Raw genomic sequence first — 24,618 nt, forward strand, 5'->3', positions numbered from 1 at the left:
ACACACCTAGTTCTTTTCCTTACTGGACTGATCTCTGATTTTCTAGTTGTGGAGCTTAAGGAACATTTGAGTCCTTTTCTACTGGGCTGAGGCTCACTAGTGCAAGAAATAGTGAGAACAGGACAAGAACAAGAATGTTCTTCTTCCACGACTGCTTCTACACAGGAATGGCTTTCAGTAAATTTCAGTCTTTTGTCCCCTTTTCTGCCAGGCTCTTCGTAGCCATAATTGCTGCTAACGGGGGAAGAGAAATGCTGATGATCTGCCATGCCTATGCCAACAGCAAATAAGTGAGATTGAGTCGGAAATGGTAGCTTATGTCATCCGCTCTGTGCGCAAATTTCATAAAAAACAATCTTATTCCAGATAATAGATCACAGCCTGGAAATCATGATTTTTTTTCTGCATAATGAAAATTTCCACTTAATATACCTTGGATAAATGGTGCTGTACTCTAATGGAATAGACAATGGGTCAACTCTTGTTCCCTGCATAACTGGCTTTTCCTAGAGAATCTGAAACCAAATCTAAAAACAAATGTTTCTTCCTATGAGCTACAAATGTTGAACTATTGGGTGTTGTAAAGCAACTGATTGCAATGCTATGTGTTAAATTAACAGCATGAATATACAAACAGAAATATCTATTAAATTAGCTTGTCCTTTTCAGAAATGAGCAATGCACAAGAGGTCTCATGGGAGAAAAATCAATCTCTAGCCTATTGTTTGCTGCTCAAATGCAACCATTAAACATGGGAATGCTAAATAAGTGATATTAATTTTAGGAAGGTTTTGTGAAAGATTCACACCAAGAATTGCTTTCTTTTGAAAGGTTTTTTTATATCTTTGCTTTAAAAGTCAATGTTCTCTTACTTGCTTTGCTTCAGTATTTTAGCTGGCATCATTCTCAGCCCCTGCTCTACTTTTTAATACCCTGTTGACTTGGCAGTTGCCATGTACAACTTCCTCAGTTCTGCCCACGTGCAAAAGGGCCATTCTGGGATTTTATTTTCTAAATATGACATCGCTTTTAGAGTCTGCTTATCAATGTCTGGATTTTGTCTTATTCTTCTTTAAAGACGGACATAGCCGTTGTAGAAATGGATTTTTTTCTCTTGGTACCTGATTCATTAAGGTTTTTCCCCCACAGACACAAAATGGGAGAAAAGCTTTACTGAATCTGGCCCTTGGTATGAAGCTTTTCACTATACAGTCATTCCTATCTTAAGGGTTCCTACAGGCCTCTGTGGGGCTATTGAACGTCAGGAAAACTGCATTTTTTTGATAGGGATGCATCTCTTTGAATTTTCCTCCTGATGTTTCTCTCGTGATTAATTTCTGCCTTCCTTGACAGGTAATGGTAAATCATTATCAAGTGCATACAGCAATTGCAAGGTATTGTTTGACGAGAGGGTTTGGTAAGGAAGGTCAATGGAATTTACAAAATGTTGGATATTGATATTTTATTCTCCCTTACTTACTTGCCTAATTTTAACTAGGGTTTCGACTACACTGTAGGACTCTTGGCTACATTGATATATCAAGGGGACCTTAATCTCTATTGCTCTAACAAGTTGTCTTTCCCTTCTACAACTCTTACTGCTTACTGTACCTTAATGCAAAGAAGTGCAGGCAGTCTTCTCATGAGGCTGGCGTAACGTTCTCACAGTCTGCTCACCATAGCGATGCAAGGTGTATGCAAGGTGTTCCTGCTAAATTGCGCAAGAACCTGCATAGTCCTTTCTCCCCGCCTGGTGCCAATCCAGCCCTTTTACAGTCTGAACCGTGAGGAACAGGCAGTTCCTGTGGTGTGTGGGTCAATTTGAGATTCAAACCATTAAATGGCTGGAGCAGCACCATACAATGCAAAAAGTATCGAGGGTCCCCAGTGTGCTCATCTTTTCAGCATGAAACTGGCATATGCTCAACCTTCAGTTTATCCATGAAGAAAGGGAGCCTCTCACTTTCCAAAGCTCAATTCCCAATATGCTAGTTAAAAGTAGTCTAGAAGATAATGTATTTATATATAGACAGATACACATATTTATATTATATTATATATATAGTTCATTAGTTATAAATAAAATGAAATTATATATGTAGTTAGATACTAAATGTAGTTAAATGAAATTAAATATTCAGTGCCTGATGTACTAAAGGGTTTTCCCATATAGATAGATGTAGATATAGATCTGTTGTGGGTAGATATAGATATATTAGACATAGAATAGGGATGTGCATTCGTTTCAAATGAATTTAAAAAACGTGATGAATAAGGGCAATTTGTTTCATTTGGGGGACCCTGAAATGAATCAGGGCCCCCAAATGAAAAAACCTTATTTGTTGCATTCGTTTGAAAAGACCTCATCGGGACTAAGCCCAGGCCCGAAGCTGGGGCCTTGCCTTGGACATAGACCGAGACCTAAAGCAGGGGCTGCAGCCTACGCCTAAGTGTGATGCCGGGGTCTCTGCCTAGGCCCAGCCTGATTCTGAGGCCTCAGCTGAGACCCAAAAAAGAGGTTACCTGATCCATTGGGTATCCAATGGCAAGGCTGGGCCTTGCCATTGGATACCCTAGGCCTGATGCTGCGACCCGGACTGCAAGCCAGGACCGATGCCTGGAGAACAGACTCAGGCCCAAAGCTGTGGCTTGCCCCATAGGCAGGGTTGCAGCATTGGGCCTGGATCTGGGCCAAGGCCTCAGCATCAGGACCTGGCCTGTGGACCTGGTTACGGCGTCAGGACCTGGCCTGCGGGCTGGGTCATGGCATTGGGCCTGGGTCTGGGACAAGGCACCAGCATCGGGACCCCGGCTTCCAAGCTGGATCACGAGGTTCATTCTAGGTCCAGGCTCGGGTCACGGCATCAGGCCTAGGTGTGGGCCGAGGCCCTGGCATCGGAACCTGGACTAGGTCTGGGCTCCAGCTTAGGCCCAAGCTATAGGCCGAGGTCACAGCAACATATGGCTCTCTTGGCCTACGCAGGGCTGAGGCTTTGGTCTCGACCTAGGCCTCGCTGGCAGATCCGCACCGGACCGGTTAAGAGGGGGCCGAGGTGAATTCTGGCCCTGGCATTTTTCCAGGTGGGTGGACGGGAAGCCCAAGGAGTCCTTGTTTTTGTTTTTTGGCCGTTTTGGGTTTTGCTTGTTTTTTAATTGTTTGACAGATTAAAATTAAGTATGAAAAGATGCATCTTCTGTATGCAGGTGCTCTTTCATCGAAACAGACAACATTAGAAGAGAAGTGTAAGAACAATAAAACACAACTTGTATCAGCTGTCTGACCAGCTTTCTCGAGGGTAATGTGTAAAATGTATCACACATGCTATTTATACAGCTCTTTTTGTGAATATTTATGAACTTCTTACGTACATTCAGATGTTCTTCGGATCTGTCACCTAAGGTGTCAGCGGGGCTGTGTGGTTTTCTTTTCCTTTCTTCGTACAGTGCTGATTGTGATTTCATTATGCTGGGAACTCAGGACACTTCACAAGCTGGATCCTTACAATCTGATATTTCATTTCATTTTATGTTTGCATTCATAAACCACATTCTGCAAACAAATGCTCCAAAGTGGTTTACAAGGTTTGAATATATTAAAATATCAGCTATAAAATGCAATGAAAATGTCAACCCACAAGTCAAAATTCTCTGTGTCCCATATTAGCATTTCCAATGGATTATTTTAGGCTTGCAGTTTTGTGATTCCATTGTATACTTTGCGACTTTTCCTTTAATCAGTTTTTCCCAAGTCTCTTTTCATAGGCATGAATCCCTGGATTGAGCTAGACTTATAGCATAATGGGTGCACACAAAAGTTTCATGATTATTCATGGCCTAGCCTCCTCAGAGTACATGTGCCTCAGTCAAGGCTGGGAAGCCGCATAGGCTGGCTTTCCCACACGTACAGTGGAGGTGTAGCCCCCTGGTTAGAGCAGCAGGCTAAGGACCAGGGAAGCCACTGAGGCTCTTTGTGACCTTGAGTATGTCACTCCACTCTCTTTTTACCTCAGGTAGGGAGTAATTTTCAAAAGGATTTACACGCTGAAAACTGGGTTTTACATGTGAAAATGCACTTTAGGTGTGTACGTGGGCTTTTGAAAATTGCTACGGTATATGCCATTGAATTGTCAATAGATTTTACCCGCACTTAATGTGGGCAAATGGACTTTTGAAAATTGCTACAATAGTATGTTTCATTTATACTCGTAATTCCTTTGGAAAGTACCTTCTTAGATTTTAAACCTAGTGGGGCATGTAAATTCCTACCATACTTGAAGTGTATCTCATCTCGATCTTGAGTTTGGAAAGGCGAAGAATGAAATCTAAATTTAATTTTGCTATAGATTTTTTTTTTCTATATAATTTCTTATTTTTTTTTTCACTCTTCACTTCTACCTGATGTCAGACAAACTGAGATGCTTCTTTATTTAAGAGGTTGAGGAGAAATGGCTCTCCTACAGGGCTCTCTTGTTGCTAGCTGGGGGTCACCTATAGAGCATTAGTCATCAGCCCTCCCCCATGGCCTGAGTGGATTACCTCTACATTCTTATCAAAGGCATTAACTTGGGGACACATTTCAATGGATATAAAACGGTGGTTTGCCTCGTGGAGTTTTTGGTTCTCAGGAATACCAAAACAGATTCTTAGTAGCATCAGAGAAGAAAAGACAACTAGGTAACTTATTCAGCTAACTGATATGCAGATAGCTGGCTAAGTCTGGACATGCCCGAGAGCAGACCTAAAGTTTCATCTTAACCAACTATTTTCAAAGTATAGCTGGCTAATTAACGGAAAAAAAAAAAAAAAGAAATTCTGGGCCAACAGGCTTGATCTCCCACCCTCCCATGCCACAAAATTACTAAAACTGTTGATGGACATAGCACCTTATTCCCCCTCTCCTGAAACCCCCCAAACAAGGAAAAAATGTGGTGGGCTGTATCAGCCTAAGAACCATCCCCCCCCCCCCCCCCAGCCCCCAAATCTGCAATAAAAATGGATTCTGAGCCTGCTCCTACTTCTACCCTCCCTATCTCACCTCCACCCCAAACTAAACCCTCCCATCCTTCCTAGAATCCCCCCCCCCCAAAAAAAAAAAAGCTCCAGGGTTACCAGGAGTGCAGGTATTGCTATTGCTCCCAGCAGCATTGCTACCAGCATGGGGGAGGGGTTAATTGTTTTATTTTGGTAGTGCTGGGTTGGTAGTGGCAGTGGTTAGAGACCGGGCCAGGGGCTATAATACAAAACAAAATGAAAAAGCTAATGCATTTCATTGTTTTTCATTTTGTTTGAAATGAGATATAATGAATGAGTAACATAACGTAGTAACATAGTAATGACGGCAGAAAAGGGCCAAATGGTCCATCCAGTCTGCCCAGGAAGCTTCTTATGGTGCATTCAGTCTACCCAGCAAGCTTCTTATAATAGTATCTGTCTTGCAGGTTACCCCCATGTTTCTCTTAAGGATAGCAACTGCTGCTCCATGCAATTATCCCTCAAGCCTTATGATAACCCATTAAAAATGTACTGCTAGCAACATTTTTACTGGGTGATGAGCCTTCTTGAAAATTTCAGACAATGCTGCTTGATGTGTTTTGCGTATGGACTTGGCAGTAGAAACAGTCCTGTGCTTTTTCCCTTTTGTCTACATAATCAGTATCCCAGACCATAAAAGTCACGGCCCGTGTTGGTTGTCATCTGAATCCAATTCCTCTTCTCCCACTGTCAAGGCAGAGAATGTTTATTGGTTAAGGGTAGTAACCCCATGCATTCTCTTAAGGGTAGTAACTGCTGCTCTGTGCAGGTCACTCCCATGCTTATCAGTTCCCCGGACCGTAAAAGACGGGGCACTTGTTGGTTGTGGTCTAAATCCAATTCTCCTTTTCCTCCTGCCATTGAAGCAGAGAGCAATGTTGCAGTTGCATCAAAATCATCAAGGCTTTTTGGTTAAGGGTAATGACCATTGCACCAGTAAGTTACTCCCATGCACCCTTTTCTTTGTTTTTATCCTCTAGCCTTTAGGGATCCTCAATGCTTGTCCCATGCCCTGTGAATTCTTTGACTTTTTTTGTCTTCACCACTTCTTCTGGAAGGGCATTCCAGGCATCCACCACCCTCTCTGTAACAAAATATTTCCTGATGTTGGTTCTTTGTCTTCCCCCCAGAGTTTCTTTTCATGACTCCTAGTTCTACTGTTTCCTTTCAATTGGAAAGGGTTTGAGATTCGTACATCATTAAAACCTTTCAGCTATCTGAAGGTCTGTATCATATCTCCCCTGCACCTCCTCTCTTCCAGGGTGTACATATTTAGATACTTCAGCCTCTTTTCATAAGTCTTCTGATACAGACCCCACACCATTTTGTCTCCCTTCTCTGGACCGCCTCCATCTTGTTTCTATCCTTTTTTGAGATAGGGGCTCCAAAACTGAACACAGTGCTCCAGGTGAGGCCTCACCATGGACCTGTACAAGGGGATTATCACTTCCTTTTTCTTACTGATGTTTTGTTGATTTTGTATGTCATTCGAAAAATAATACACACATCCATACCACAGCTCTCTTCCATTCTCTTGTTACCTCCTCTTTAGACTACTGTGATCTGTTCTTTGTGGGTATCTCTGAATCATCTTTTTCCACTGTAATCTATTCCAAGTTTGACTGCACAATTTATTTTCCTTCATTGTCACTATGACATGTAACCCCTATCCATTTCTGCATGCAGTTCAAACTTCTCTTACTTACCTATAAATGCCTTCGCTCTACAGCTCCTCATTACCTATCTTTTCTTCTCTCTTCCTGTCCCCTTCCTCATGAACTACATTCATTTCTCCTCAACCTCTTAAATAAAGAAGCTCTTATCTGAGCCCTTCTTCTCCATGGATGACTTCTAACTCCACTCTTTCCACCTTTCTGGCTGTTCCGTTTGCCTGGAATAGACTTTCTAAGTCAGCATGTCATGCTCCTTCCCTAACCATATTCAAATTCCATCTGAAAAAAAAAATCACTTTTTTGAAGCTACTTTGAAACCTTAACCACTTCTCTTTAATAAGTACATTTCCTATAAACTCGTTTGTCATGTGTGTTTGTCTTGATTAGATTATAAGTGCTATGGAGCAGGAGCTTTCTGTTATGTGGATCTTATGAGTACATCTAGTAGTGCTTTAGAAATAAGTAATAGTAATAGTGCTAGCTGTACTGGTCGAGGAGGTAAAAAACAGGATGACAATAGCACAAGTGAAAAAAAAAGAAGATAGCTAAAGATGTAATATTAGGTGACAAGACATTTTTCAGGAATGTCAGTGAAAGGAGAAAGTTTTATAGATTCCCTTTTGGCCTAACAGAAGACAGGAAGCAACATGTGGAGATGAGTGTCTGATGATCTCAAGGCAGTGGCCAGAGCCAGAGGGATTCTGCTGGGTATATGGAGAAGCAGGAAAGGAGGTGATTGTTTAATATTTATGACTTATCAAGTGCATTTCTGAGGAGATTCACCCAAGGTAGTGCCCATCAAGGTAAATTAGAAATTATTTATTTATTTATTGAAGGATGATCAGGCCAAAGAGTTTTGTTTCATTTTGCTTTGGTTCATTTCAATGGAATTCCTTGCTTGTTTTCATTTTGTCTTTTTATTTTTGGGGTTCCTTTTTGTATTTTCATGTTCAGAAGTTTGTGCACACAGTTCTGTAGCTATGTCCACACTAGATGTCGTATGTTTTAAAATTGTTGCGTCCATGTGCTCGCACTGACAAATGACGCACATGTGCACCCGCGTGCAGGTCTTAAATTTTACTTCTGTGTTAGTATGTTACTAAACCCAAACTCTGTGAGGCAAGCGACCTGAACCTGATCCTACTGCCAAGCCACAGGGTTAGCCGGCGCCTTGAGTCATTTAACCTCACTTTCATCTCCTATTGTCTGTTTCCCTCTACTCATTGACAATTGCACTCAGAAAAAATTATTGGTTGAAAATGCACAAACAAATCTAGTAAGGAACGAGTCCTCCACTTCATACATAGTGCACCCTTTACTTCAGAATAGAACATTAGCGATACACTGCAGTGAACTGAGAATTAGAGCAAAGGGAAAATGGCCACAAAAAATAAATGCAGTCAATAAAACGAAGAACACCAAGTATATACACTTAAAAGCCCCTTTTCGAAAAGATGCAATTAGCTGTGAAACACAGAAGGTTCCAGATTCTATTTTTGTGCTATAATACAGAATGAAAACCATTGATGCATAGAAATATTTACAATATAAGCGAAGAAAGGAAATGCAAATATGGGATACGTGAAAGTACACTATCGATAGGCATTAAAGAAGACAGTATTTGAAGCATTGCAAAAATCAGGATTAATATGGCAAGCAGTTTTTAATATGGATAGATTTGACTATCTTTGTATTTAAAGCTAACTGCTGTTCACTTATGTTTCTGAGGAAGCAAATCCAGTGAGAGCACAAACAATAAAGGCACATGTCAGAAGCAGGGGAGGAGGGATGACATTAAAACCTCAAGGTTGAAGCCTTCAACACAATTCACAATAATTACGGATGACTGCATAGATGTTGACCCTCCTCCTTCCCTCGTGGGCCGAACACATTTATTCCTACAGTGTGTTAGCTACAACCACAAGGACACAGGGACACCTGCAGTTGACCTTTTTGTTATGAAAGCTCAAGATTGGTAACAGCCTGGTCGGCGATTATAATGTGATTTTAACCCGATTGCATTCAGCCCCAGAAAGAAGAACTAGGGTGCACACTGGAGTGGAAATCCTCGTTCATGCTGATTCAGGACAGCCTAACTTCTAAACAAACTGAACTGCGGCTACGTTAGCACTGGATTGATAGTGCAGGCAGCCTGAACGCACTGCATTGGTTCTGCTATAAATATTTTGATCTGCATCTCTCTTACCACCGCAGTTTGTCTTGGCAAGTGATATACATTACATACAAGCTGCGTATCAACCTAATGAATATTGCAGCAAAGTATAACAACAAGAATCTAAAGTTTCAGGAAACTAGCCAGTGACTGACTGGTAGAACATTTCACAACCCCTTTTAATCTCTTCTTGTATTGGGCTTCTCCCATTAACTTTTGTGTTTAATAAATTCGTTGAGTCTTCGCTTGCAACGTGGTGCACGTGGGGGACTGAGTGTTCATTAACCGCGCCGGGAGACCCGGCTGAAAAATCTACGCATGCACCACGCCTCAATTTGAAACGATTTATCTAGACTGAGAAGAAGTCCTGTCCCATCCATCTGTGATTTACATTCTTTAATGGCAACGATGCGCAGAAACCCGGAGACTGATTGCCCTCCCTTTTGCATTAACATTGCTAAAAGCAAGTGGGACGCGTAATAATAAATAATATAGTAAATACATAACTAATCAGTGTTAAAAAGTGCCAGGTTAGTAGTGTTAAATGATCTCAGTAAATGGCAGGAGTTAATTTGTGCTCAGCCATCCCTTGGGTGTTTCGATTAGGACAAGTTACATCATTGGCTCTAATGCAGACTGTTAGTAAAATTTAGCCCATAAGCACACTGCTTTTTTATTATTAATGCTACCTTCATTAATTATCAATAAGCTTGTAACATGGTATTTTATCTCCTTTATTACTTACAGCAGTTCAAAGTCTATCCCATGATGCTCTCGCTTCAGTGATGTGATTTCATGGCTGATCAGCTCAGTTCACCCTTGTCCAAAGAAGTGAAAGGGGTATAAATCCCCCTTGGAAAGCATGCATTACCTTGCCGGATTAACCACATCTTTTGCTGGATATGATACCTTTTATTAGAGCAACATAAAACGAATCCAAAGATGTTGTATAAGAGCTTTTGAGACCACATTGTTTCCTTCTTCAGTGGTTTTGAAAACATATGCGCAGTATCATTGTTGGGTTATTTTTAGGTTGGCCCAATAAAAGATATCACAGCCTGAAAAGGAAAATCCTTCCCCCCCCCCCCCCCCCGAACCGATACAGGTGCTCTTACTCTTGTTAAAAGAAGGTAGCAGAATTCCTATTATATGTACTGTATGTCACAAACAGATTACTTATTTCTCTGTATAATATTGTAAACGCGGGGACCGATTAACCATGTGGTTTATTACAGCACTGAGTATATTGAATAAAAATAAATTATCATTATATAACTTTACAGCAAATTGACTTATACCTTCTTCTGACAGAAAAAAAAAAGTTAGCTAAGTCATAAAAGATTCTGGTTGAAAAAGGCACTGTCAGACAATCTGTTATGTAGTTAAAATAAACAACAATTTTTTTGAGTATGGAACAGGGATCTTCTGTGAAGCTTAAGGAACATTTTAAGATGCAAGCTGTCAGGACTACTAAGGTGTCCTTCCTTAGGAAACATCTTGAAATTTGCCTGAGGATTGGGACCTTAGCAGCACCACGCACTCTCTTTTCTTTCATGCTATAGAGAATCACAGAATATGACAGCAGACAAAGGACTGAAAGTCTGATCATTTCCTCTTTCTGTTGCAAAAATTCAGCTCCTGCTTCACCTCCAGCTTTACCTTCACTTTCCTATAACTCTCAATCCTTTGGAGCAAACTTTCAAAGGGCTTTTGTGTATAAATATAGCATGTAGTCAGGGATATGATATTTTATAAATATTGGGCGTTCGTGCCTGTTTTCCATTTCACGAGTACATTTTACCAGGAGGGGGAGAAAAGGGGGGTTAGGGGCGATTCGGGGCAAGGTTCAGAAGTGCGCATGGTAGTTGCTGTTTTGTAAGAGAGAGGCACGTGTACATTACCTAACGTACCCGGACACCTTTACACCTGCTCACTGACCGGTACGAGTGACTCTGGACTTGATTGTTGGCTGTAGTTTTTAGATGAGAAGTCTGGTTGAATTGGTGAGGGTTCAGGGTGAAGTGCTGAAGCGTCTAGGTGAACTGGAGATGTGAGTTGGCTGAACTGGTCTTTTCAAATATGCACACCAGCATTTTCAGAGCAGTATACCCGCATACTTTACATATATGACCTGTTTCCGCATATAAATTGGGGTTATTACGCATATGTTATTCTTTTATACATGAGGAATATACGCACATATGTTTATAAAATAAGTAGAAAAAGTATGCACTTTCTTGCATTGGAAATATTTGCATGTATTGAAACGTGTGTGTACTTTCAGAGCAGAATTATGTAGTATTTTATAAACTGTGCTTCTCCTGCTGAACAGGTTGTAAGTTACTGGCATAATTCTCCATGTATCCACTTAGGCTCATAAATGCCCTCCTGAGGATAGGTTTGAAAGTTAGGCTTCCTGTGCCTATTCCACACTTTTTTTTTTTAAATTCTGAGACTATTTTGGCCTTCATTACTTCCATTGAGAGGCTGCTCCTTATATGTACAACTTAACTATTTTCAAAAGAGAAACTAACATACCAAATTAATCAACAACATTTTTTTTTTTTATGACCATCATGTTCAGGCAAAATGTATTTAGTAGGTGCACATCATTGAGTGTGCAACGCACATCTGATCATTGCCACAGGATTTAATCATCGGTCATTTTTTCAGTTTTTTAAGTGATGCGATACTTAAAGTAATTCTATCATCTATTCATAATCAATTTCTTCACATTCTTATGAATGATACATTTCTTGACTTAACTTATAAAGTTGCTTAATTTCCGTAGTCAGCCCAAAGAACTGATTTATCGAAGTTCAATATGTAAAGACGCCCGACACGGTCCGTGTTTCGGAAAGCAGGATTCCTTCTTCACAGGGCTAGATACTGCTCCGGTGTTATTCCGGTATTGTAAAAGTCAGCTTGCAATATATCAAAATGCAAAATATTAAAGTATCATCTAGACAGGTCAAAACGTAAAGGTTCCCAATAAGTTATGTTCACAGTTATGTACTTCAAAACAACTATGCACATCGTTAAAAGCATTACCTTATAGACATATTTGCTTCTTCTGCAATTTTAATGTGAGTGACAACACCTTTTGGCGGGCTATTTAAAGCCAGTTGTCAGTATGCTGTAAAAACGGAAATGATGTAGATGACCATATAAGGAGTAAAGGATGATGCTAAATCGGATGTGACGTATATGATCAAATCAGGACTAACAATAATGACGTGTGGCCAATGGAAATCATCCATATTATTCTCATAAACTCAAGAAGTATTTATAGGAGGTAATTATAAAATGGAATACCATTCAATGGCCTGGTTTAGGCCATGAGGATGTATAGTATTAAATTTATGGATCCATTGTTGTTCTTTAAGGTTGGGGATTGCTTGAGGATCACCCCCCCCCCCTCATTAAGCACAATCTGATCGATCACACTCTATTTTAGATCCTTGAAAGAATGTGATTGTTCTTTACAGTGAGCCACTAAAGGAACTTGTATTTTAGATGTTGATAAACAACTGCGGTATTCAATCAACTGCATATGAATAAGGTGTTTAGTGCGACCCACATAAAGTTTGTTACAAGGAAACATGACCATGTAGATAACCAACTTAGAATTACAATCTGTGTAGGTGTAAGCATTATGATTGGTCCCTTTGTGGTCCATCAATGCAGGTCCAGTAATAGTTGAAGAACACATAGAGCAGTTCATACATGGCCAGTGACCAATCTGAATAGTAGGGTCCAACAGCGGGATATCCATCAAGAAGGACCGTATTAGTATATCTCTGAGGTTTCTTCCTCTGCTATATGCGATGATGGGAGGATCTTTGAAGACAGAATGGACTTTCAAAATGTGCCAGTATTTTCTGATGAGTCTCACAATATATTTAACTTTAGTGGAGTAACGTAAAGTACATACTAAGGGGACCGGAGTAGGATTGTCTGTGTTATCCAGTAATAACCATTGTCGTTCGGCATTGCTGGCACGTTTATGTGCTGATTTTATAACCGTAGTCTCTCTGCAGTACTTTCCTGGACAAAGTATCAGCTTGCTGTTCAAAATCTATTCTGGTTGTGCACAATCGACATAATAATAGGAACTGCCTACGGGAAGATTCTTCTTTAGATGGTAAGGATGAAAACTTGTGAAATGTAACAGCGTGTTTTTATCAGAGGATTTTCTGTAAATTGAGGTTGCCAAACTATTGTCTTTTTTTTATAATATTAATGTCCAAAAAGTTAATGATGTGTTGGTGATATTGCATGGAAAAAACTAGATTGGTGTCCAAGGTGTTGTCAATTCAAAAATGCATTCAAGGAAACTTCATTATCATGCCACAGGAAGAAATTATCATCGATATAACGGACCAGTGAGAGATTTTGTTGAACCAGGTAGATGTGTACAGCTGTTGTTCTTCAAAGTTTGCCATATATACGTTCGCCAAACTCGGGGCCATGGTGGCGCCCCTGGATCTGTTTATAAAATGTATGTTTGAAAATAAATTAATTCTGACATAATGCAATAGAGGCTAACTTAGAGAGAAAAGATGTCATTACCCACCTCCCACCTCCCAAAGGGAGAGCCAGAGCCCGAGTGGTGAGGGGCGGCAGCGGCATTGTTTCCCGCCTCTGCCACTGCCGCTGCTGCGAGAAACTTGCGAGGAGGCTCCAACCACGTGATTGGCTGGAATGGCTCAATGGGACATACACGAAACCCCAGTTGGCCAATCCGTCCCTGAGTTATCCGACTGAAAACTTATCTCTCTAAGTGGCGCCCGCTGACTGTAGCTGGATGTTCATCGGGTGCCTCTTAGCCGGATAGGGCTGATTCTCCATCTAAGATTTTCTGCATATCGGGCTCTAAGTGTCTGAGTAAGAAGGCGTTATATCTGGGAGTGTTTCTCCAGCTTTCTACTCATTTTAGAAACATGTGTTTCTGTTTCTATTAGAATTCCTCAAGCATCTTTTAAATTCTCGCATTGCCTAATGCTTCGATCATTTGATACGATAAAATGCTTCGTATAATGTACATCCTTTTCCCAATGATCATCTGTCTTGATTCCGGACCTAATTAGTTTATAAAAAAATTTTTTTATAAAGTCGATGTGCTAAATGCACAGAAAAGTGCAAAAGCCACACTCTGAACAAGTTTATCCAGACTGATTGGAGGCACTGACGGGATTGGGTTGGGGAGGCTCTGAAGTTAGACACATACTTAAAATTTGTAAAAGTATTCAGGTATCCCCCCCTCCCCCCTCCATATAATACCTGTACAAATTAACAGGTGTAAATAACTGTGTGCAGATAGTGTTTCTGTGTCAATTCTGAAAGCACATTTGTGAGTATAAATTCACTGTGAGCTCTGGTGTAAATTCTGTAGGTAATTTGACTTTGTAACAATGCAGGGAGTTGTAAAATTACCCCCAATATGTGACCGATATTCAAAAGGGTTTCTCCAAATAAAATCGCAGGCCTTAGTGAATCTCGTGGTACCGGGGGCAGGGGGGGTGAAGTGGGGGGGTGAAGTGGGGGGGTGAAGTGGGGGGGTGGGCCCCCTGAAAGCCGGCAGCGATCGCACCACCGCGGTGCCCTCGCTGCCGGCTTTCGCAAACCGATAGCGCCACCGTGAAAGGTGGTGCTATCGGGCGTGTTACTGGCGGAAATAAGGGGCCTTACCTTTTCGCTGTCAGCGATGTCTTCGCCGCGTCTGCCCCGGTGCCGCCCCCGACTCCTCCCCTTCCGGTGCCGACTCCGCCCCGATCTAGCTATCGTGTGCGAAAGCTATAGAGAATGACCCCCTAAGTTAGCTGGAAAAAACCCAGAGATTTAAATTTCCAGCACAGATTTATCCCGGCCGGGGGGGGGGGGGGGGGCTGGGGAGAGCATCCCAGGTGTATGGCGCAAATGTATCCCGCTAACACTGGTATTCAGCACTCGCTGGATAAACTTGTCTTCATAAGTATGGGCTGGAAAAACTGCTGTCCTACAGGTACCCGGGTAAGTTTATCTGGGTATTTTCAGTGGCAGATTTTACCCAGCTAAGTGACACTGAATATCCACGTAGACTCAGCTACACGGGTAACGTTCTGCTTGCCGGCCCACTGAATATCGAGCTCATAAGGGTCTAATGGTTTGCAAGAAAACTTTCTTGGTTAGAAAACTGCATGGGGTGGATTTGAGCCCCAAGACTGGACATCTAAGGAGCTTTGAAAATCCACTCTTCTTTGTATGCCTGAATAAACAAAGACGAGTTTGACTTACAAGATACCCTGTACTCTGGATTATCTGATGGCTGCGCAGTAGAAACATGCGCGCGTTGCGCCTGCCGCCTCCTTTCCAAACAGTAGCGTAAGCGAGGTGCAGTGGTGGCGTGCCTGCTGCGTGCGTCCAACTGTGTGGGTGATTTCGGCGTTCAAAAAAAAAAAATCCCTCTTACATGACAAAAATTAAGCACCGAGGCAAAGCTTGATTCAATGCAAACAATACTCGTTTTCTTTTCCTTCCTTCTCAATTCCACAAAAAAAAAAAAAAAATGGCTTTAGCAAATTTTGGGTCTTTTTTTTTTTTGCACCATGCCGTGGGATACGATGTTTCTTACTTTCCGTCTCGTTTTCCTTCTCAACTCTTGTAAGAAAAGCAAAGCCCAGAGACACAAGTAAGGTCTCTTCAGACGCGTCTCATCCTGTAGAGTCTGCACTTGACAGTGTGTGCCCTTCTTCTTGAACAAGACTTAAGCTCAAAGAAGGGTCAGATCAAGAAACTGGCAACATTGCTCAGATGGGATTATAAAGAGGATTATGTAGTTCCTTTTCGTGTGACTGTCCACAGCAAGAGGTCAAGAACATAATTCAGTAGTTGATGGCAGCTGAGTGATAGTAGTAAGCACTTTACAAATTGTGAAGTCCTTCAAATAAATAAGCAAGCTATGGGCTCTGCCTACGTCTTTGATGATATGATAGCCACCAATAAAAGGGGAATGTTTTTACACTGCTGATATGCAAGTTGCACAGTACTTTTGTGCTTCTGAAATACTTAAAAAAAAATAAATAAATAAATAAAAATATATATATATATATAATTTTATTTTTTTAAATTAAAGCACATGTAATTATCATGCTTTTGTGGGGCAGTTTTGAAGCCTCGTGCAGTGCTAAAATGCAGGTCCCAGCAAGTGACACAGACACTTTAGGAACTGAGGGCTTACTTTGCACGGTAAACGAAATCCCTGTGTGCTGTCAGCCCTCTCCCCTCCCTTCCTCCTGCCACCCACTCCTCTGCCCTTTTTTGCATGGGAGCTTGTAACCTCGGAAGGGCAAGGCAATTTTCAGCGCTCACGTTTACCCAGGTGTAATCCCTGTGATGCTTGACCCCCGTATGGTAGTTCCTGAGGTCATAGCTGGACACTGTAGCTATAGCATTAGATTTATTTCCCAGGGTTTCCTGCTTGCGGGCGGGGAAGGTGGGGGGTGGGGGAGGATTTTCCTTTCAAGGCCCTTACATTGCTCTTTCTTTTCCCCATAGTTAAGTCTCTTGTACACAGCACTGATAATCTCAGCATTTATGATAACAAAATCACTACTCAGTATGACCCATGAGAGCTGTTTGGTGGTTTCCAACATTTCTCTTTACTGATAAGGCGCAATGATGAGTTAAAGTCTTTACAGTTGTGTACGTCACTTTTAAGATGGTACAAAATACGTTTAGTAAGTCTGTGACTTCTTAAAGTCTTAAGTTCAGATGTCTCTCCAATTTAATTAATTTTTTTAATTACTTAATTCCTTCCCTCCCATTGGATCTCAGGGCAAGTTGGGGTACTTTCCTCCCAATGGAGGTGAAGCATCAAAACGTACTTTTAAAGTCCTTAAGTCTTTTATCTCTACCCCCTCTTGTAGTATCAAGGGGGGTGACTTGTTCCTCCTTCCCCTCACCCTCAGTAGATACTCATGGGCCAGCAATGTGGTCCGTCTCCTCTCCTTCTCGCCTCTCTCTCCTTCCTCCTCCTCTCAGGATGTCTGGAAGTCACCCTCTCCTTGCATTCTGATGACCTCAGGTTCCACTTGCAAGAAGGGGACGTCTTCCATTTCTTAGAAGAGAAAACTCAAAAACAGCTTAGTTGAGGCCAAAAAGGATTTGGCACTCCAAACCTAAATAAGTTGAAGGTGGCATTTGAACAAATGTCTCCATGAAAATTAAAGTTAAGGCTTAGAAAACTGAGAACATAGCATCGGACATTCTGCCTCCTTGAAAGCAAAAAGTGTCCTCAAGAGCAAAATGGTGATCTTTAGGAAAACACTGGGGGTACTCCCATTGCTAGCTGCCACATGGGGGAGCTGCAAACCCAGCAAACTACCAATTCTGTCTCTCCCCATCTACCAAATGGTGCATTCCTGTCCATGTATTAGTAGGGGACTGAAAGGATCCCTAAACAGTTAACTCCTTAATTACCTGAGTAATTTCTTTTGGATTTTATTCTCCCCAAATGGCTGTTGTGATCTAGATGGATTCTTGTAGGATTATTCTTCTGAAGTGCAAATTACTTGTATTTCTTTATCGGGACATACAAATAAATGTGTATGCTTATTATAAAAGCGTAGTAGCAAATACAGTTAGCACAAATTTGTAACTTGTGAGCGGCAGCATCCCTCTTAGCTACTGCCCATTCATGCATCTTTCATATTTGTCCCTAATTCAATTATCTTTAAGAAATATGACAAAATCTCTCTGAAATGGGAAGTACATTTTACATTCACTCACGTCATGCTTGGATGTGCTACTGCTCCCAAGTTATTCATTTGTGTTAATTCAACTCCTTAAGGTGTCTTTTTGATAAGTCAGAATGCAAGAGGAAAAAGGATTGTTTTGCATTCAGAAACAAAAAGAAACCTAGCTGTCGGTCTTTCAGAGCAAGTTACAGCCTTTGTGCAGGCTCCAGCATTTCAAAAGTGGTAAACTGCACACGCCCTGTGTGAATTTAGTGGTGCAGTGCAATAATGTGCAAAACCTCTTAAAATTAAGCTTAGAGAGAAATTTTTTAAAGTCTTCAAAAATATTGGTGTATAATCAATAAACCCATTTTTCCTGAAAATGTCACGTGTTGGGCAAAATCTGTAGCAAATTAGCATTTACCTCTGTCAAAATGTGCTACTTCTTCTTCTGTATTTTTAAGAAAAAAAAATGGGTACCACAAATCTATGGGATCTTGGAGAAAAACCAAGCTAAAATGTACCCGGTATGCTTATGTCGTAAATGTATTTGCATCTTCCTAATTTATTGCTGGTAATTTATTGTACATCTGTGGTGTGCCTCCATTTATTTTAGTGGATCTCCTGTTGTTTGTCATGGCAACCTGTGGCAATTGAAAGTATGACCCATGACCTATAAACAGCTGGTAGTTACTTAACGTCACTAAAATAAGGTATTCTTTAGTTAATCCCTCCAGCAATTCCTTTGAATCTCTCTCGGTGCTACCATGCAAGCAGGGGATCCACAAGTCATCTCAAACGCATTGGTCCATATTAGCTAGGATGTTACAAATGATGTATTTCATGCATTGCATTTGTGACACTGCTTCCAGGGTTATGGGAACTAGTTGGAAGCAGCTTAAATGAATAAATATTGACTATGAAGTAAAGTCTTCATTGATAGAGTATTATCTTATGCCATGCTGGTTTTCCAATACGGCATAGCATGCAGAAGGTCTAGCTTTCTTTTGCCAGACCATGGGTCATGTAGCAATGCTGGAAAGTGAACACTATCAATATCTGTAAGATTTGGAATATCCCAGTTAAATAACTTTGCAGTAGATTCTGTAATTTCTTGTTAGAAAAAAAAAGAAAATTAATATGAAACCATGTGCCAAAATAGTTTCTTCTTAGATCTAGAAAACACCTTATTGCTAAATTATAAGAAAACTGTAAGAAAATAGTAATTGTAAACCAAATATTTGCTCATTTTCTGATGCTCATAACATTACTGTGGCATTTCACAGAATTAAGCGGTAATTATTAAAATGATTTATGCATGTAAATTGGCTTTTGAAAATGCTAATTTTACATGTGTGCCTCGTTTGAAACTTTGCTCCATAGGGCTACATTTTTAAAAGGTTTTACATGCATAAATAGGCTTTTGAAAATTGCTCTGATATTTGATATTTTTATGCATGTAAATATTTTTGAAAATTACCTCCTATGACTTGGTTGCTGTAATATATTCTGTTTCCAAGAAAATAATCGCTCTAACAAAAACAGAGGCCATATATTTGAAAGTTGACTGTTTGGGAAATATTCTTTAAACCTTTATTAACAAATAGCCTGAAGGTGGCGCACATTCTATGAGTTTCTAGCTACTGGGATGTCCTGTTCAATAGGGTTTTCCCTGCCTACTTCTGGTCGTTTATCTTTTTTCCTTCTTATTCATGTTTGTTCCCCACCCCTCTGTAGGAGAATAGAAAGGAACAACTTTAACTGCAGCTGTGATATAAGGTGGATTCAGCTCTGGCAGACAAGGGGCGAGGCCAATCTTGACAGTCAGCAGCTTTATTGCATGAACATGGATGCCATAACGATCCGTTTGCATGAAATGGACATCACACAGTGTGGTAAGGAACCTGACCATCTGTAGCTGGTCAGTCGAAAGGTCAAAAATTAATTTCTGGATACACTCCATGTTGGTTAATTCTTTTCCTAGAGAGCTGGCCCTACCATATAGGAAGAAAGAATCCTGAGGACAGTATAATATTTGTGGATACTAACATGCATGCTGGCTGGGATATGTAGTTTTTGCAGTTATTAAGTACTAGTACTACTTTTTATCATTTGTAAAGTACTATTAGATATGTAAATGCTGTGCATCAACACATAAGAGGCAGTCCCTGCTCTATGGAGCTTACAATCTAGTCAAGACAAATGTACATGACAAACGAGTCATGTTTCTGGTTTGAAAGCAGACTCAGGTTGGATTTGAAGATGGCTAGAGAGGGAACATGATGCACTGACTCAGGAAGCCTATTCCAGACACGTGTGCAGCAAGGTGGAAAGCGCAGAGTCAGGAGTTAGCACCAAAGGAAAAGGGTGCACTTAAGAGTGACTTTCCCGATCAATGGCGTTCTCATGGAAGGTGATGGGGAGATTGGCAATGAGGAGCCGTAGTGTGAATGCATTTGTAGGTAAGAGGAGCATATTCACAGACAACCAGGCACTCCAAATTAATTTACTGTCTCTAAACTCATTATGTACTTTGACATGCTGGGCTACCGAACAATGGCCCAGAGTCATTAAGCCGTGATGTATTTTCACAGGAGGGGTTCCACTATCGTGGGGCGGTGTCACTGCGATACTGGGGCTCTTCCCCCCTGAAAAAAGATTGTGGATCTAGGGTGTGTTCTTTTGTCTTGTGGCCAAGCACCATTGGGCAAAAGAACATGCAATGGTAGACCGAACCTCAAAAGGACTGCCATCGCCTTAAAAGGCCACTGGCCCCTCTCCCCCAAAAAATGTAGCAAAAAATGGATGGGGAAGTTAAAAAAAATAGCCCCGTGGAGCCACAGGGTGACAGCCCCGCCCCCTCACAAAGTTTCAATAAAATTAATAGCAGGCCCCAGCCCCCCTCCCCCTCCCCCAGCGGTAAAAATCATTGTGGTTCAGTGGCCCCCCATCCCCCAGACCCCCCGCACCCCCTGAACCTTTCAAATTAGTCTGGGATTCCTCGGTGGGGCCGGAGTGCACCCTCGCACTCGGCCTGGTTGGCCAATTGGGCCGGGTCAGAGGGTGCTCCCCAATCTCACCAAGGGACCCCAGACTAATTTGAAGGGTTCTTGGATGGGGTCCACTGAACCCCCAATGCTGCTACCTTTGGGGGGAGGGGAAATGGGGGGGCTAATGAACCCCAGTGAGTCTTACTTTTGGGGAGAGGTGGATGGGGGTTGGGGGACTACTGAACCCCAATGATTCTTACCTTTGTGGGGGAGGGGGCCCGAGGCTTGCTATGTATTTTATTGAAATTTTTTTTTTGGTGGGGGGAGGCTGGAGCCATCTCCGCATGGCTACATGTGTCTATTTTTACACTTTTGGGGAGTTGGAGCCGCCTCGAGTAGGTTGATGCTGGACTTTTTTTTTTTGCCAGCTCTTTAAATGTTAGGCAGGAGGTTTCCGGACCTCCCACTTCACATTTATCACTTTTCAAAAAGGTGTAGTTAATTGTTTCATAGCTGTCCACCTTCTCGGTCAGCCATGATAAAATATTTGCATCAAATTGCCTAGTGATGACCTTCTTTGGATATATATGCATTATTCATGTATGCTAATCTCATGCAGAGAAGGTCATTGTAATAGGGGAGAGTACCAGGGCGGGGAGATGCAAACTATGGGGTATATTGCACGATATTCCCACGACAGTGCTCTGTTGCATGATATATGCTGTTTAACGCACGATAGAGCATTACCGTGGCTTGATGTATCTCCCAGTATGTTAGACAGAGAGTGGAGGAAAAATAACACAAGGATAGGTGAATGAGTAAAAAGAGAAATAGAATGAGACAATAAAACAGAGAGAGTGTATAAGAAACTATAACATTGGCTTTATATGAATAAGTCCTCAGAGTTCTTCATTAATTCATTAAAGTCCAAAATATATAATCATTTGATGGAAAGAGAAGGGAAAGGCAGAGAAAATAGTATGGTATAGACAAGAGAGTAGAATAAACAAGCGAAGCCTTTAATACTAAGAATATCTTTGCATAATACATGTCGCATGCAGTGTTTTTGCAACGGCCATACATACAACAAGCATGCAGGAAGTTTTTTCTTTCTTTCTCTGGCCTTCGTGCCCTCAACTCGACATGCACACACATGCGTTCATACAAAAAAATTAAATGCTGGTTTTTATATTTTAAAAACAAGGTTTTTGTTATACTACATTAGCTGCTTCCTTCAGATCACCTGCTTCCTTCCTCTTCAAAGACCTTTTAATCGGCAGGCTCAGTTCTGTGCACTGCCACATGGAAGGCTCTCCAGTTCAACTCCCCAATCGGGCATCCGCACCCTGGGTCTGCAGGACCTGGGGAAGCTGTGCAGGCAGCATTCACAGCCCCTGAGAGGGAAGGGAGTCAGGGTCCTCATTAGGGAAGATGCCTGGTGGTCAGATTTAGCGCCCGTTGTTGCAGGGTTCTGGAAGGAGCCCTGGTGCATGGCTTCTGGCCTTGGCGCCATTCCTACAATGGCTAGAGTAGGAGCAGTGCAATTGTGGATTGGGCGTTATTAAATAGGAGACACATTCCCAGTTAGTTGTGTACCAGATTCCCAGCACTGATTGAGGAGGAAGAGAAAGGAGAAACTGATCTTTTCAACATCAAAACAACAATTTCTTTTTTGGTGGTGCTGTTCACTTCTTGGAGAGTGATTTTTTTTTTGGATCCCTTTTTGTTCCTTTGATCCTTTTTAAGTTCCCTCTATTTTTATACATTTTCTAAATGTGGCTGGAACATGATGCAAATCTCTTCTTGGGAAACCTGAAATGTGTTTAGATTCTAGAATAGTCTATGAAGTAGGCATTTTCCAGGCAGAATAGGCTTTCTAGGGGCAATGACTGGCATCACCGTACCAAATAACGTTTGAGAGTTTTGCTGTACTTTGGTGCATATTCTTCCCTTTGCTAAAATAGAAATGTCACACTGACATTTTTCCAGATTTTACCCAGAATTCGATCGAGCATTTGAAACATTGATAATTATGTCCTTCAGTGGCCTGAAAGCTAATCAATGTCTGTGAAAAGAAATATGGGCAGGTGTAGCTAGCTACTAGATAAACAGGGTTAAGTGAATTCAGCCAGTTTCAATTAGAGGTTCAAAGAACTCCCTAAACCACTCATGCTTTCCATGTTTTGACTGGGGTGGGGGAGGTGAAAAGAGGTATGGCAGAGTATTTCCTAAAACTAAGTCATCAATTTTGTTTAGACCTACCAGAGATCAGCGTCAGCCACAGCAGCTTAGATGTGCGAGAGGGTGAGAATGCAATAGTTACCTGCAATGGCTCTGGCTCACCTCTGCCAGATGTCGACTGGATCGTGGCAAGCCTTCATTCAATCAATACCCATCAGGTAGAGTATGGCACGGGGGAGGGGAGGGAAGGGAAAAGCATGAAGGTAATGGAGTCACCGTCTTTGATAAGCCATGGACACTATTCCTTAACTGCCCTTGAACATGCAAATGAGTTTACTTTTCTGCCCATGAAATGGCTGTGCCAGTGTGTCTTCACTCTATGATGCAGATCGGCATCATGTGCTATATGTGCAGCTTGTCACAGTATTTCATAATGGAAAGGTCATGAGAAAATGCAAACCAATTAATACCCACGTCGAGAGCACAATGATTTCCAGTCACTGGAGTTCAACAGTGGGCTGTAGACTGCTGTTCATCACACATTTCATAAGACATTGACTTGAAATTTCATATACAGATGTTGCTGGTATAAAGTAGGAATGTGATTTAAAACTCATCATATTCTATGACCATTTTACGGTGATTTATTGTTAGCATCAAGCACAAAAGCATAGAATATTTGCCTGAACCTTTAATTTCTATAGCAAAAAGTTTACACATAATACTAAACCTGGACATGAAATCCCTATTTTTCAACAAATGTCATCCCCAAATTTGAGACTTTTGCTCTTTTATTGATATTTGAAAGTTTTGTTTTTCTTTGTAGCAAACTTTAATATAGTATAATCCTGCTGAATACTATACAACATAGCACATACATTTTTCAGTTTATGTATGTTACAGGTATAGCAACTCCAGGCTCACAATTCAGCAATTTTCCGCTTCTTCCTTTACCTTTAAAAAAAACAAAACAATCTAATTTTGAAGGTTAAATTGGTTTTTTTTTAATTTTCCTTTTTTTCCTTCATGAAGATAATCAGTTTTAAAATGGAAAATTGTTTCAAAATACTTTTGTGAAACAAAGCATTTGAAGCCATTGTTCATCATAATTAAACTAATTGTGTGATTTGTCTATCATTGACTTTCTGATGCAAAATTTATTATTCTAACAATTAAGACAATAATGCAACTTGTTTCAAAGTAATTGTAGGAAGAATAAAATTACCCAGTACAACAGACTGAAATTGAATTGTTTCTTTTAATACAGCTTTTGCTTGCATTTCCTCACAGACATTATTGGAGCTTGAATTGGCTTTTTCATTGCAAATGCACTTGGTTTTTATTTCATTGCATTTCTGAAACCTCTTGAAGTAAGTTTTCCAATTTATTTAATTTAACATAATAAACTGTTTCTGAACTTTCGTGGTTTTCAGACTAACCTAAACTGGACCAATGTCCACTCCATCAATCTGACGCTGGTGAATGTATCTGGTGAGGATAACGGCTTCCGATTGACCTGCATTGCTGAGAATGTGGTTGGCATGACGAATGCTAGTGTTCTTCTCACGGTGTATTGTAAGTAATGCGGGAACATCCCATCTTTACTGAGGTCTTCCAGCAAGTCCATCAGTTTCGAGAATGATTTCATCCTTTCATGGTTTAAACAGTGCAGCAAGATATACCTGTTTGGAAGAGTTAGCCCTTCACTTTAGACTTCCTAAATTCTGCAAAGTTGAAGTTTGCTCCTTGGAAATAGATTTCTTGCCTGCTCAGATGTCTTTATTTCCATTTGATTTTCCTCCTTTTTCTAGGGAAGGTACATACAGGGGTGGATTGCAGGCACATATCAGCCC

General features: G+C 41.0%; 1 protein-coding gene across 8 annotated transcripts in view; it reads left to right on the forward strand.

Moving 5' to 3' along the window:
- The window catches only part of NTRK3 (neurotrophic receptor tyrosine kinase 3), a 932,433-nt gene that overhangs the window by 485,359 nt on the left and 422,456 nt on the right, over positions 1–24,618 (forward strand). For all 8 annotated transcript variants that reach the window (XM_029575291.1, XM_029575284.1, XM_029575285.1 and 5 more), the window contains exons 5-7: positions 19,332–19,489; positions 22,841–22,983; positions 24,199–24,340. In XM_029575291.1, coding sequence (XP_029431151.1) covers positions 19,332–19,489; positions 22,841–22,983; positions 24,199–24,340 — 443 coding nt within the window. The remainder of the gene's footprint in view (positions 1–19,331; positions 19,490–22,840; positions 22,984–24,198; positions 24,341–24,618) is intronic.

This window comes from Rhinatrema bivittatum, chromosome 13, assembly GCF_901001135.1.
Source record: "Rhinatrema bivittatum chromosome 13, aRhiBiv1.1, whole genome shotgun sequence".
NCBI classification, from domain to species: domain Eukaryota; kingdom Metazoa; phylum Chordata; class Amphibia; order Gymnophiona; family Rhinatrematidae; genus Rhinatrema; species Rhinatrema bivittatum.